Source organism: Rattus rattus, chromosome 11, assembly GCF_011064425.1.
Source record: "Rattus rattus isolate New Zealand chromosome 11, Rrattus_CSIRO_v1, whole genome shotgun sequence".
NCBI classification, from domain to species: Eukaryota; Metazoa; Chordata; class Mammalia; order Rodentia; family Muridae; genus Rattus; species Rattus rattus.
In genome coordinates this window covers 71,684,403-71,697,539 of record NC_046164.1, presented here as the reverse complement: position 1 = coordinate 71,697,539, position 13,137 = coordinate 71,684,403, and the positions used below count along the sequence as shown (strand labels likewise).

At 44.2% G+C, this 13,137-nt stretch overlaps 1 protein-coding gene across 1 annotated transcript in view; it reads left to right on the top strand.

Moving 5' to 3' along the window:
• Slc5a1 (solute carrier family 5 member 1) overlaps positions 1-13,137 on the top strand; it is a 59,564-nt gene that overhangs the window by 29,765 nt on the left and 16,662 nt on the right. The window contains exons 6-7 of the mRNA XM_032916786.1: positions 11,638-11,743; positions 12,757-12,837. Coding sequence (XP_032772677.1) covers positions 11,638-11,743; positions 12,757-12,837 — 187 coding nt within the window. The remainder of the gene's footprint in view (positions 1-11,637; positions 11,744-12,756; positions 12,838-13,137) is intronic.

Genomic DNA, 13,137 nt, shown 5'->3' with positions numbered 1-13,137 from the left:
GCATGTGTGTGTGTTCCTGTGTTACCATGTGTGCATACATGTGCACATGTCTGTGAGTGTGGGTGTGGTTTGTGTGCATGTGTGTGTGTGTCTTTGTGTGTGTGTGTGTGTGGTTATGTGTGTATCCCTGTGTTACCATGTGTGCATACATGTGTCTGTGAGTGTGCGTGTGGTTTGTGTGTGTGTGTGAGTGTGTGTGTGCAGCGTGCTGGCACATGTGCATACACAGATGGTTCGTGATAGATGAGGATAGAGGCGGATGGCCTTGTGAGACTCACATCTGGACAGAGGATAACCGAGGACCCACCAGGAGGGATTTGGGAGGATATAGGGATTTAGTAGCTGTGTGGTTGGTAAAAGAAGGCAAAGGGAGGTGCAGGCGCAGGTTAGTGGCCACAAAGCGCTTCCTTGGTGGCTGCCATCTTGTAATCATGACCCTTTGTCACTCCATGAATTTTATTGGCTTGCCTGAACACCTGGCGCATCAATCTGTGCGAGGCGTTTTGTTCTGTGAGATTTCCTGAGGTGTCGCACCGCATTCAAGTATGCACAATCAGTTGAGATAAAGCTTCAGATTTCACAAACCACGTGACATCTGAACGTCCTGGTTTCTATTTCCCAGAGCTGTTATCAGAGATCATGACTGCAATAAACTTTTTACAGCAACCCCGCTGTACATTTTGGATCCTTGGGTAAAGATAAAAGCTTTTGCCTTTGCTTAATGTTTGATGCTTATGACCTGGGCTGTTCACTTCGACAAATGGAAAGAGAAATTTGAGCAATGAGGTACCTCTTTGCCAGGCACGACTTACCAGGTACTCAGATATATCTCGGTTAGGATCAGAATGGAGAGAAAACACACACACACACACACACACACACACACACACACACACACTCACACATAAATATAATCCTAAGATTGGGCTAGGCATGGTAGTGCATGCCTTTAATGCTAGCAATTGGAGGCAGAGACGGGAGGATATCTGTGAGTTGAAGGCCGTCCTGATCTACATAGTGTGTTTCAGGACAGCCAGGTCTATGAATAGAGACCTTGTTCTCCCAACTCCCACCCCAAATCCCAGGGCTTTAAACTTCTCACCTGAGGCCATATGACCTGCCTAAGGGTCTGTTACTCCCAGAGGTTTCCCGATGGGGTCCATGTTTTATTGCTCCCCAAGAGTTCCATGGATACAGTTTCAGCCCACCTCTCAGAGGGATGAGAATGATGCTCTTGGGCTGAATCCAACCTTTTATTTAAAGATTTATTTATTTATTACATATAAGTACATTGTAGCTGTCTTCAGACACCAGAAGAGGGCATCAGATCCCATTACAGATGGTTGTGAGCCACCATGTGGTTGCTGGGAATTGAACTCAGGACCTCTGGAAGAGCAGTCAGTGCTCTTAACCGCTGAGCCATCTCTGCAATCCTTGTTTCTTTCTTGATTTCATTATTCAGTAATGAGCACTTTAATCTCCAAGAGTTCGTGTATCTACTAGAGATTTGTTTTCCATTTAGTTTATTGCAGTGCGGTCAGACAGGATTTCAAGCTTTTTGAACTTGCAAAGATCTTGTTTGTGTCCCTCTGCTCCTCCCCCTTCTTCTCCAGATCCCTTCCCATCACCTTTCAGACCCTTTCTGTTTAGGAATCTAAGGGATAATAATATAATATAACCTAAAACAAAAAACACACCAGAGTGATCAAAACAGAAAGAAAAGAGCACAAGAAAAGGCACAAGACATAGATACAGGCGCAGGAGCAATTGTTTGCATATTCAGGGACGCTGTAAGAACACAAAACAGGAAGCCACGGGATAAAATTTGAGAGAGAGGGAGGTGGAGGGGAGGGAGAGAGAGAGGGGAAGGGGGGAGAAGGAGAGGGAGCGGGTGAGGGGAGGGTTAGAGGGAGAGGGAATGGGGGAGGGGGAGGGAGGTCCTGACACAATATTATGAACCAGGGAACCTCCAAAGACGATGTTGAATTCTTTTTCCGTTTGGCTGTCTGCTTCTGGTCATGTGGCCTGCCTTTAGGAAAGATTTTGTTTCCCCAGTGAGATGCCCTCGGAGAGACTAAATTTTCACTCGTAAGTGGCTCTCAGTTGAGATAGCTCCAGGGTTGGGAATGGGGCTTATGTCAGCTTCTCCTTTCAGCTCTGAGACCCCGTCTGGTGCAGACTCTGTGTGTGCTGCCTCCCCCAGTCTCTGAGTTCACGTGTGCATAGGCGCTGTTGCACTCCTCTTTTCCTTGGTGACCTCCATCCCCTTTGCCTCCTATACTCCTTCTTCCTACTTCTGACAGCTTCCCTAACCTCTGAGGGGAGGGATTCGATGGGACATTCCGTTCATGACTGAGCGCTTCAAGGCCTTCCCTCAGGGCCTTGTCTAGCCTCAGGTCTCTGTGTTTGTCCCCATCTGCAGGCGGAGAGGGCTGAGCAATCACTGATCTATGAGGACAGAACACTGCCGCTGAGAGTCATTTTCTGACTCTGCTCCTGAGTGAAACAGAGATAGTTGGTGTTCTCTGAGGGATCTGAGTTATCTAGTCTCATGTTCTTGGTCACCCAGGCAGTATCACAAGACGCATTCCACCTTGTGTAGTTGCCTTAAGTCGAATCAGACATGGGTTGGTCTCTCCCGCAGGCTTTGTGACACTATTGCACTAGCATATCCTGCAGGCAGGACACCATTGTAGACGGAAGGTTTGTAACAGTATTGGTGTTTACGGTTCTCCTTTGGCGACATGCCGAGTACCTCCTGGTACCAAGAACACTCACCAATGGGGCTAAAGACTCTATGTAGGCATCACCTCACCTTATCTTGGTTCAGAGAGCTGTCTTCAGGAATAGGGCCTTGCTGGCAGTTTGTGGAGAGCAACCTTCAGCCTTGGCAACAGCCTGAACTGTTCTGGGGTTTCCTTCAGAGCTCCCTTTAGCCAACAACTCAATTAGATGTGACCCATTCCTATTGGAAGCCTCATTTGACAGCCAACTTTCTGAAAGATATCAAATTGGGACTCTATATCCCCCATTATTTGGCAATTTCATTTAGAGCACTTTCATATTTGTATGTATTTTAGGACGTTTTACTGTACTAGGTTTCTATACTAACTCTCAAAATGCTCCCTAATTTTAGCTGTTTCTCCCTGTGTTCCCTCCCTCAACCTCTTTTCCCATCCTCCTCCACTTGGACTTCCTGTTCTAGACCCTCCCATCCATGCATCCATGCATCCATGCATCCATGCATCCATGCATCCATGCATCCATCCATTCATCATCCATGGATCCATCCATTCATCCATCCATGGATCCATACATCCATGCATCCATCCATCCATCCATCCATCCATCCATCCATGCATAATTATCTATTCTGTTTCCCTTTCTTAAAGAGATCTATCTGTTCCCTTTAGTCCTTTACTCTGTGCCTCCTCTCTATGGTTCTATGGATTTTTGCTTATCCTTGACTTACCAGCCGATACCCACACATAAGTGAATATATAACATGTTTGCTTTTCTGGGTCTGGGATACTTCACATAGGATGATATTTTTCTTGTTTAATCCATTTGCCTGTAAATTTTGTGATGTCATTTCTTTTTTACAACTGAGTAAAATGTATTACATTTTCTGTTTTTTTTTTTTTAATTTATCTGTTGATGGACATCTAGATATTCCGGCTATTATGAATAGAGCAGCTATGAACATGGCTGAGCAGGTGTCTCTGTGGTAGGATGAAGTGTTCTTAGGGTACATGCCTGAGAGCGGGATAGCTGGACCTTGAGATAAACTGATTCTTATCTTTGTAATGAACGATTTCCATAGTGGCTGTACAAGTTTACACAGCCACTAGCAATGGATGAGTGTTCCCCTCGCTCCACATTCTCTCTAGGACGAGCTGTCACATGTTTCACTGATCTTAGCCATTCTGACAGGTGTTAAGATGAAATCGTCAAGTAGTTTCAATTGGCATTTCTTTGATGACTAAGGATGCAGGACACTGGGTTCTTCCCAGTCATCCGAGTTTCCTCTTGTGAGAATTCTCTGTTTAAATCTATATATACCCCATTTTATTGGGGTTACTTGTTTTCTTGATGTCCAGTTTTTTAATTCTTTATATATTCTGGATATTAGCCCTCTATAGGATGTGTACTTGGTAGAAATGTTTTCCTGTTCTGTAGGCTGTTGATTTGTCTGGATGATGGTGTCCTCTGCTGTACAGAAGTTTTCAGTTTCTTGAGGTCCCATTTATTAATTGTTGATCTTAGTGCCTGTGCTAATGGTGTTCTGTTCAGAAAGACTTTTTCTGTGCCCATGAGTTCGAGCCTATTCCCTGCTTTCTCCTATCCGGCTCAGTGTGTCTGGTTTTACGTTGAGGTCGCTGATCCATTTGGAGTTGTTTTGTGTGGGATGGTAAGTTGTGTCTACTTTAATTCTCCAAGCACCTGTCCACTTTGAACAGCAGTATTTGTTGAATGTATTATCTTTCCCCCCCTAGTGTGTATTTCTAGCTTCTTTATTTAAAAAACCAACCAGGGGTCCATAGGTGTGTGGATTTATGTCTGGGTCTTCAGTTTTGCTGACCTGTGTGTCTGTCTTTGCGCCGGTACCATGTGATTGTTATTAGCACAATTTTAGTCAGGGATGGCGAGTCCTCCAGCGGTTTTTATTATTCACGACCCCGGATTTACTTGTGTTTCCATATGACGCTGGGGATTGTCCTTTCAAGATACACGAAGAATTGTGTTGAAGTTTTAATGGGAGCTGCATCGAGTCTGGAGATTGCTTTTGGTACCGTGGTCATCTTTTCTATATTAATCCTGCTGACCCATGAGCATGAGATCTTTCTATCTTCTGAGCTCTTCTTCGATATTTTTATTTGTCTTCTTAAAGTTCTTACCATACAAGTCTTTCCTTTGCTTCGCTAGAGCTACCCTATTTTATATTCTTGAGGCTATTCTGTTGTTCCCCTGGTTTCATGGCTATGACTTTCGAATCCCTGAACTTTGATGAAAGTGTTTGCCAGCTAACACTTGCTAGGAGTTTCTGGCTGGGAGTTTTTGTATTATCAGGTCATCTGCAGCTAAAGATACTTTAACTTCTCCCCATCCTGTTGGGAGCCCCTTGGTCTCCTTCAGTTGTCTTAATGCTCTAGCTGAGACCTGTATTGAATAGGTACCGAAAGAGTGGACAACCTTACCTTGTTCCTGAATTTAGTGTAATTGTTTTGGATTTCTTTCCATTGACGTTGGTGTTGGCTACGAGCTTGCTGTAAACTGCAGCAAGATGTCCCATTGTCCCTAATCTCTCTAGGACTTTTATCATGAAGGGCTTGGGATTTTTGTCAAAGGCTCTTCATGCATCTACTCAGATCATCATGTAGTTTTTTTTTTTCTTTCAGTTGTTAACCTGGTGGATTGTATTTGTCATTATCTTATGGCGAACCATCCCTGCATCCCTGTGTCTCTGGGATGAAGCCTCCTTGGTCATGGTGGATGATCTTTCTCACGTGTTCTTGGATTCAGTTTGCGAGTATTTTTTTTTTTTTTTGAGAATTTTGCTTAAGGGAAATTGGTCTATAATTTGCTTTCTTTGTGGAGTCTTTATATTGTTTAGCTATCAGAGCAAGTACGCAGAAAATTGGGTTCTTCCCAGTCTTTTGAGTTTCCTTTTGTGAAACTGAAAAAAGATTTAGATAATGTTCCTTCTCTTTCTATTCTGTGGAATAATTTAAGGAATATTGGATTAACTCTTCTTTGAAGTCTACACTGAAACCTTGTGTACCTGGACTTTCTGGGGGCAGTAGACTTCTAATTACGGCTTTTTAGTTCACAAGATGACACAGGTCTGTTTAATTTGTTTATATGATCTTGATTTTATTTTGGTGAGTGATCCATGGTGGAGTTCATGATTCTCTAGATTTCCTGTGTCTGTCCTTGTCACCCTTCATGCCTCTAATTTTGTTAATTTGATCTCCTCCCTCAGCTCTTTAGTTAATTTGAATAAGGATTTGTCAATTTAATTGATTTCATTAAAAGAACCAACCCCTTGTTCCATTGATTTTGTGTATTGATTTTTCTTTCCATTTTATTGATTTCAGCCCTGAGTTTTATTATATCTTGCCTCTACTCCTTTTGAGTGAGATTTCTTTCTCCATTCTTTTTTCTTTTCTTTTTCTTTTTTGTTCTAAAGCTTTCAGGTATTCTGTTTAGTTACTAATGTGCAATCTTCCAACTTTTTGTGTAGGCACTTAGGGCTATGAACTTGCTTCTTTTTTTTTTTTCTTTTTTTCAGAGCTGGGGATCGAACCCAGGGCCTTGCACTTGCTAGGCAAGCGCTCTACCACTGAGCTAAATCCCCAACCCCATGAACTTGCTTCTTAAAACTGCCTTTTATTATTCCCCATAAGTGTGAGTATGCTGTGTTTTCATTTTCATTTCAGCTCTGATAAGTCTTTAATTTCTGTCTTGATTTTCATTTAGCAGTGAATTGCTCACTTTCCGTGATATATAAGCTTTTTGCTGTCTGTTGTTGTAGATATTCAGTTCTGTTTTGTTGTTGTTATACTTGTTTCATTTTGTTTTGTCTTGAGACAGGGTTTCTCTGTGTAACCCTGGCTGTCCCGGAACTCACTCTGTAGATCAAGCTGGCCTTGAACTTGAAGGTCTGACTGCCTCTGCCTCCTGAGGGCTAGGATTAAAGGGGTACATCACCAGGGTTTAGAGGAATCCAGTTTTAGTCTGTGGTGGTCAGATAGGATGCAGGCAGTTTTGATTTTATTGTATATGTCAAGACTTGCTTTATGGCTGAGTATCTGGCCAAGTCTGGAGACCGTTCCTTGAGCTGCCAAGAAGACATGTTCTTTTGTGTTTGGGTGAAACGTGTAAATTTCTGATGGGTTTATGATGTCAGTTATTATCTGCATTTCTCTGTTTAGTGTTTGCCCGGATGATCTGTCTATTGGCAAGAGTGGTATATTAAAGTCATCCACTGTGTGAGGGTTAATGTGTGAGTTCAGATGTAGTAGTGTTTTTGTTTTTTTTTCTTTATGAACTTGGGTACCCTTGAATTTGCTGCTTGAACTGTTTGTGTCTTCCTTAGACTCCTTGAATTCTTGAAGTTATGATCGTTCTTTTAGATCCTGTGTCCTGGGGTCCATCCAGGTAACCCTCATTTGCAAAGCCTTCTATAGGATTGATAAGTTTTGGAGAGAAGATCCTGGCTCGATCTTACATATTATTTATATTTTTTCAATGACATCTGGTATTTGAGTTTCATTTGTTAGTTCTAAGCCTGGTATGGACAGAGCACGTTGGACAGAAGAGAGGACATGCCTCAGGCTTGGATCTAGAGGTTGACAATGCCTTGGGTAGAATGAGGTCAGTGGACAGAGGGGAAAGCTTGGCTTGTGGTGCAGATCTGGCATCAAGGGGCCTGTGACTTTCAGAATAAGTAGTGAAGGTCCTGGCAGAAGCTTCGAGATCATTTGTGGCAAGAGCAGGGAAGGTTAGACTAGATAGGGGCACTAGATGTTGGACTGAGACCATATCTGGTGAGCTCATGATGGGAGGTCAAGGGCTTTCACTTGGATAGAGCTGGGAAAGGGAGTGGATGTCTGGCTAGAGGGCATGGATGCCATGCAGAAGAGACTTGTGGTTGGTGGCAGGTAGAACAGGTACTGGTGGAAACTCAGATGTTGTTTTCAGTGTAGGCAGGTTGACCAGAGTAGTACTCTCACAATGATAGTCTTTTAAAAGTTATTATTGATTATCACACACACACACACACACACACACACACACACAATTTGTCTGTATAATGGCTGTATAAACAAAACAGAAACAATGGCAGCATCAGTACAGAATGCTAACACAGAAGGGGTAAAGTCTTATGGGTCCCACTCCTAGACAACGAACTAAAGACAACTGCTGACTGAGAAAGGGAGTCATTCCCAGGGATGACAAAGACGATGATGATGACAACGATGACAGCAATAATAAACTGATTGTTCAATACAAAATGATCATAGTCATTGAAACCATAGCCTTGAAACCATAGTCAGAACAACATTAATACTTTTTTAGGTACAAAAATATTTGTTATTTAATAAATGAATACATCAAGTGCACAGCTTTTAGAAAATGTAAACATTTTTATAATGAGCGTATATTTAGAAAAATTTAGGTGTTTTTTTAAATACTTCTAAGTGGTTATCTTTTCCCAAACCCTTGAGGTTTATAGCTTTCGTTTATAATAAGCCAGATGTTTACTGAGCTTGTTATTGCCAAGTATGCATCCCAGAGATGAGGAAAAGGAATTCAAGTCGGACAGATTTCAGCCAAAATGTCAGCGGAATTCAACAACATAAAAGATTATAATTTGAAAATTTATTCCTTAATCAACCAGTTCCTTTTTTTTATATTGGCAAAAGATTGTCAACATGTATTCTAAATGTCTCTGAAATTCGCAGAATACTTCCCTTTCCTTAGTATAATTCTAACATCCAGGAACTTAAGGCAGTGCTTGTCGCTGGTACCTTTTTTTCCAGCTGGCTCATGTCTTCTGGCAAACAGTAATAAAGTACCCCGATGCCAGGTGTTGAACTTGACACATTGTTGAGTCTCTGACCTCGACCCTTTCTTCCTACATCCTTCCCCAGGAGGTTCGAGGTCTCTAGCTCCTTTTGTGTGGTTTTTGGTGCTTGCTGTGATTTGTGAAGTAGGCAGGCTTCCTTTTGATGCTGCTCCTCTGGGTCTGTGGAAAGGAGCATCCTAGTCCGGGAGCTGAGGCTGGTAACAGAGCTCCCAGATGTTGTTGGGGGCATGTTAGGAACCGAAACTAAGATTTTGAAATTCATTATGTCTTCTCTGTGTATCCTTTAGTCATTTTTGAAGCCTTGTATATTCTTCAAATAGAACATTTTGTCTTTTTAGCCCAGGTTTTCTAATTCTCTCTTTGTCCTTAAGGCCTCCAATTTCTCCTGTAGCTCCTTGAATTTGTTTCCATGAAGAGAATTTCTCTTTTCTGAGCAGTTTCAGGTCGCTGCCATTTATCTTAGCTTGATTATCCTGTTCTCCTCTCTCCGAGATCTATTCATGGAGTTTATGCTGCTCTTCCAACCACTGTATCTGCTTTCCCCCCAGTGTCACAGAAGAGCGAACACAGCTTCTAACTGTGCTTTTCCAACTTGGCCTCTTGTATGGCGGTGTTCTTATTTTACCCTCCCCGCCATTTCCCTCACTGCTGTTTATTTGAATTCAGCCGGTCGTTCTCTGCGCACGCGGCGGGGTCACGTGGATCTGCAAATCGCCGATTGGCCGTCTCAGTTCAGAATTTTTCTTTTTCTTACGTTGCGTTTCGTACTCACTATTTCTTGCCGGAGTTTTAACTTTTCACCTTGCAATACCGAAAGACTTTGAACCTTCCTTGGCAGCTTGCACTTTGCTTATTAAGATCACGAACTCCTTCCAATAAGAGAGCTTTGTGGTGTTCAACATCCGTCTTGAGAATCTCATTGCCTGACTGCAATCCCTAAAGCACAGGCAGAAAGGAAGTAACACCGATACTTTCTTGAGTATCAGAATAATGCATGCCTGTGTTAGTCTTGGCAAACTGTAAAATTCCCTGGAAAGGAAGAGGAAAAAAAAATTCCCCAGGGAAACACTGAAAATTGAGGCGGGTAAGGGGAGCTAAAAACCAATATCTGAGCCTAGAATGGGCTTACTCAGCTGTGGTCAGCTATATTCACTTAGCTATGGTACCCTTAGCAGGGATTTTTGGGATGCCCAGGATAGAATTCATGAGAGGAAGAGTTTGTACTAGCTTCTCTCTCTCCTTCCTCTCTCCATCCCTCCCCCCTCTCTTCCTTTCTTTTTCTCTTTCTTTCTTTCTTTCTTTCTTTCTTTCTTTCTTTCTTTCTTTCTTTCTTTTTTTTTTCCTGTTCAGCACAAAAGTTTCCTTTATCTGTGCTGGAAACCTAACATTAAGTTTTCTATTAGCCAACACTTAAGCAGCTGTACGTCGCGAGCATGCACGCATGCTCAAATGCGTGCTCACACACACACACACACACACATCCCTCTTCATATCTCCTCATTCTATGCATCCGTACCAGGACTGATGATGGTATTAGTCTCTTTGGGTGAGAGACTCTTGTATGGAAGGTCTGAGAGGACTGGATCAAGAGCTATGATGTGGGGTTCCAAAGCGACCCATCTTTGGAAGGTGGGTCAGTTCACCCCTGGGGGCTCAGGTTATAGCCCATAGGCATAGAGTTAGGATTAGGTGAGACAGTCGAGGCAGGAGACTAGAGCCTCCATTGGGAGGGTATCTTAGTCCGTGTGTGCTGCTCCTGTGATACCTGAGATTTATAAAGAGCAGAGGTTCCTTACAGTTTGGGAAGCTGGTAAGTTAGGGTACAGAGCCAGCAGCTGGCGAGGGCTTTCTCGCTGTGTCACTTCATGCACAGGGAGCTCGCAAATGGGGTCACTTTCCTTCTTCTTATAAAGCCAATAACTCATTATGGGGGTCCTGTCCTCGGGCTGTCATTTAATCCCAACTGTGTCCCAAAGGCCTCACCTTCGAATAGCATCAGTTTATGGATTTGGGCATTAAATTTTCAACTTAATGACAGATTGAAACCATAGCAGAGAACAGAAGGATGTGGGAGGGGACCTAAACACTGCAGGGCTCTGAGCAACCGCAATAAAGTAAGGAAGGACTGTGTGTGTGTGTGTGTGTGTGTGTGTGTGTGTGTGTGTATAAAACAGCTAAGTCCAACCCTATTGTTGGCCTCTTCCCAAGGAGTCTGACTGAATAATTTTGCAGATTTCTAAAATGTATTAGTTTTATGCAATTAAAAAAAAAAAAGCCTCACACACTCCATGGAGAAGTCTAATTTCTCTACTGGCAAATCTGAAAAGGTTTACCAAGATTAATAGGAAGCCGCCTCTTCCGGGTAGTACAGTATTTTGCGCCCTCTGCTGTTTTAAATTAGAAACTGCACACCATCCGGCCGGGTAACTTTACTAGAGGTAGAGATTGGAGGATTGTATATTGAATTCAGAAGTATGAGGGGGCAAGTGGCCTGAAAATTATGCTAGACAGTGTAGACAGAATCACTAGAAGCATGCGGGAGGCCCTTTGTGTTCTGGGTGGACTCCTTTTGGGCCAGGCAGGTAAAAATTAAAATCTTGCTGAAGAAGTTGGCGAGCGGGGGTTGGGTTTCCCACTAGCAGATCTCAGGCATCAAGACTCGCTTTTGTGGGTAGAGCTTGTAACCCTGTGCACACCGATGGGTAAAAGCCAGGAGCAGTGGCTAGGAGCAGCAGTTGATGAGTGGGATGTGGACAGACTCTTTCACAGTTAAATGTTTGTGAAGCATCCTGTCCCATGATCCTCGGCGAGGGTTTTGCAGTGTATGATGCTAAAGAAGGGTTGTCATGTGGCACGTGGCCACTTTCAATTTGTTTGATCTATCATTTCATAGATTTTTTTAAAAAAAATTTGACCACAGAGTCCTTCTTCTTGTAACATGCTAACTACTATTATGAATAAAGCTTGCTTGGAAACCCAGGAATGTCCCGTGCGTCCAGATAACCTCTCTTACTCCTCCCTCTGCTTCTCTTCTCTCCTTGCAGGCAGACATCTTCTCTGGGGCTATATTCATCAATCTGGCCTTGGGCCTGGATATATACCTGGCCATTTTCATCTTGCTGGCCATCACCGCCCTTTACACCATCACAGGTGAGTCTACTCTAGGGAATCCGAGGTCTGAGCCTGGCCCAGCGTTAGGCACTTGTGAAGGATAAGAGAGGTGGGGTTTGAGAATGGCTGCTCCCTTGGTCTCCGCTGCAAGCCATGTGAGGGCTCCTGTGCGGGCTGGACCAGCTGGAGCAACATTTCACAGTCACTCAGGAAGCGCTTGGCCCTGAAAGCTGTGGGACTGTGTGGCTAAGCCGGGATAGTTAGAGGCGTGCCGGGTGCAGAAATGCACGGAGAATGGCGGCAGACACGGGCGTGGCGTGGCTCAGAAGCAAGTGGTGGAAGAAGGTGGTTACTGGGAAGTTGTGAGGGTGAGAGGGGACATGTAGCATGATGGTCTAAGCAGGCATTAGGGCCCTTGGAAGCCTCAGATTTAATGTGACTAGATTGGGAGCCATCTTGAAGTGGGAGAAAGATATGCACACCAGTTGTGGAGTAAGACTTGAGGACAGCACAGACATTGGTGTCCTTTGTAAGAATGGAGGGGCAGGCTCAACAGTGGCACTCGTGCTCCACGGGAGCCCTGTATGGAATGACAAGAAGTTACTTAGAGGGGCTGGGCTGAAGCACATTTGTCTGTCTCATTCACATGTGCGTGCACACACACACACACACACACACACACACACACACACACACACACACACACACAGAGGTGGGTCAGTGGAGGTGTCCTGGGTTCCAGCCCTAGAATCACAAAGTGAAAACTAGGAGCCACGCCCTAGTTTAAAAGCCCACAGCCAGTACTTCTGGCCCAGAAAGTCCTTTTCCCGGGCCCTGATGGTATTTTCATGAGAAGCTAGAAAGATTCTGAGTAGCAGAATGTTGTAGCAGGATCAGGGAGACAGGGAAAGGCAGTGGATAGGGGTGGTGGGGTGGCAGGGGTTGGGGGTGCTTCTTGGAAGAACTGAGGTAGAAAGAGAGTAGTGGGTAGATGAAGGGAGCAAGTGGTGGCCGCCCCCTCCATGTGATCTGTTGTCTTTTTGCCTGCTTAGGGGGACTGGCAGCTGTAATTTACACGGACACCTTGCAGACTGCGATCATGCTGGTGGGATCTTTTATCCTGACTGGGTTTGGTAAGTGGGGCTAGGGCTGGCTGGGGAGGTAGGGGCAGAGGTGTAGGGTTCTGGGAAGAGAAGAACAAGTCTGGCTTGCCTGCCTGCATGCTGTGCCTAGCTCAGGGCAGTGACCCAGCCATGACTGGCCACCCTGTGGGACATACCTTGTTCCCGTAGGACCCTTGTAGGAGTAGACCCAAGGATTCTTGAACTCCCCGTTCACTCTCTGTGGCCTGGGTCAGTGGTCCCCAGTGTAGTAATCTGGGTCCGTGTTTGCCGAGAACCTGGGTAAAATGAATAAGGTTAACTGCCCATCAA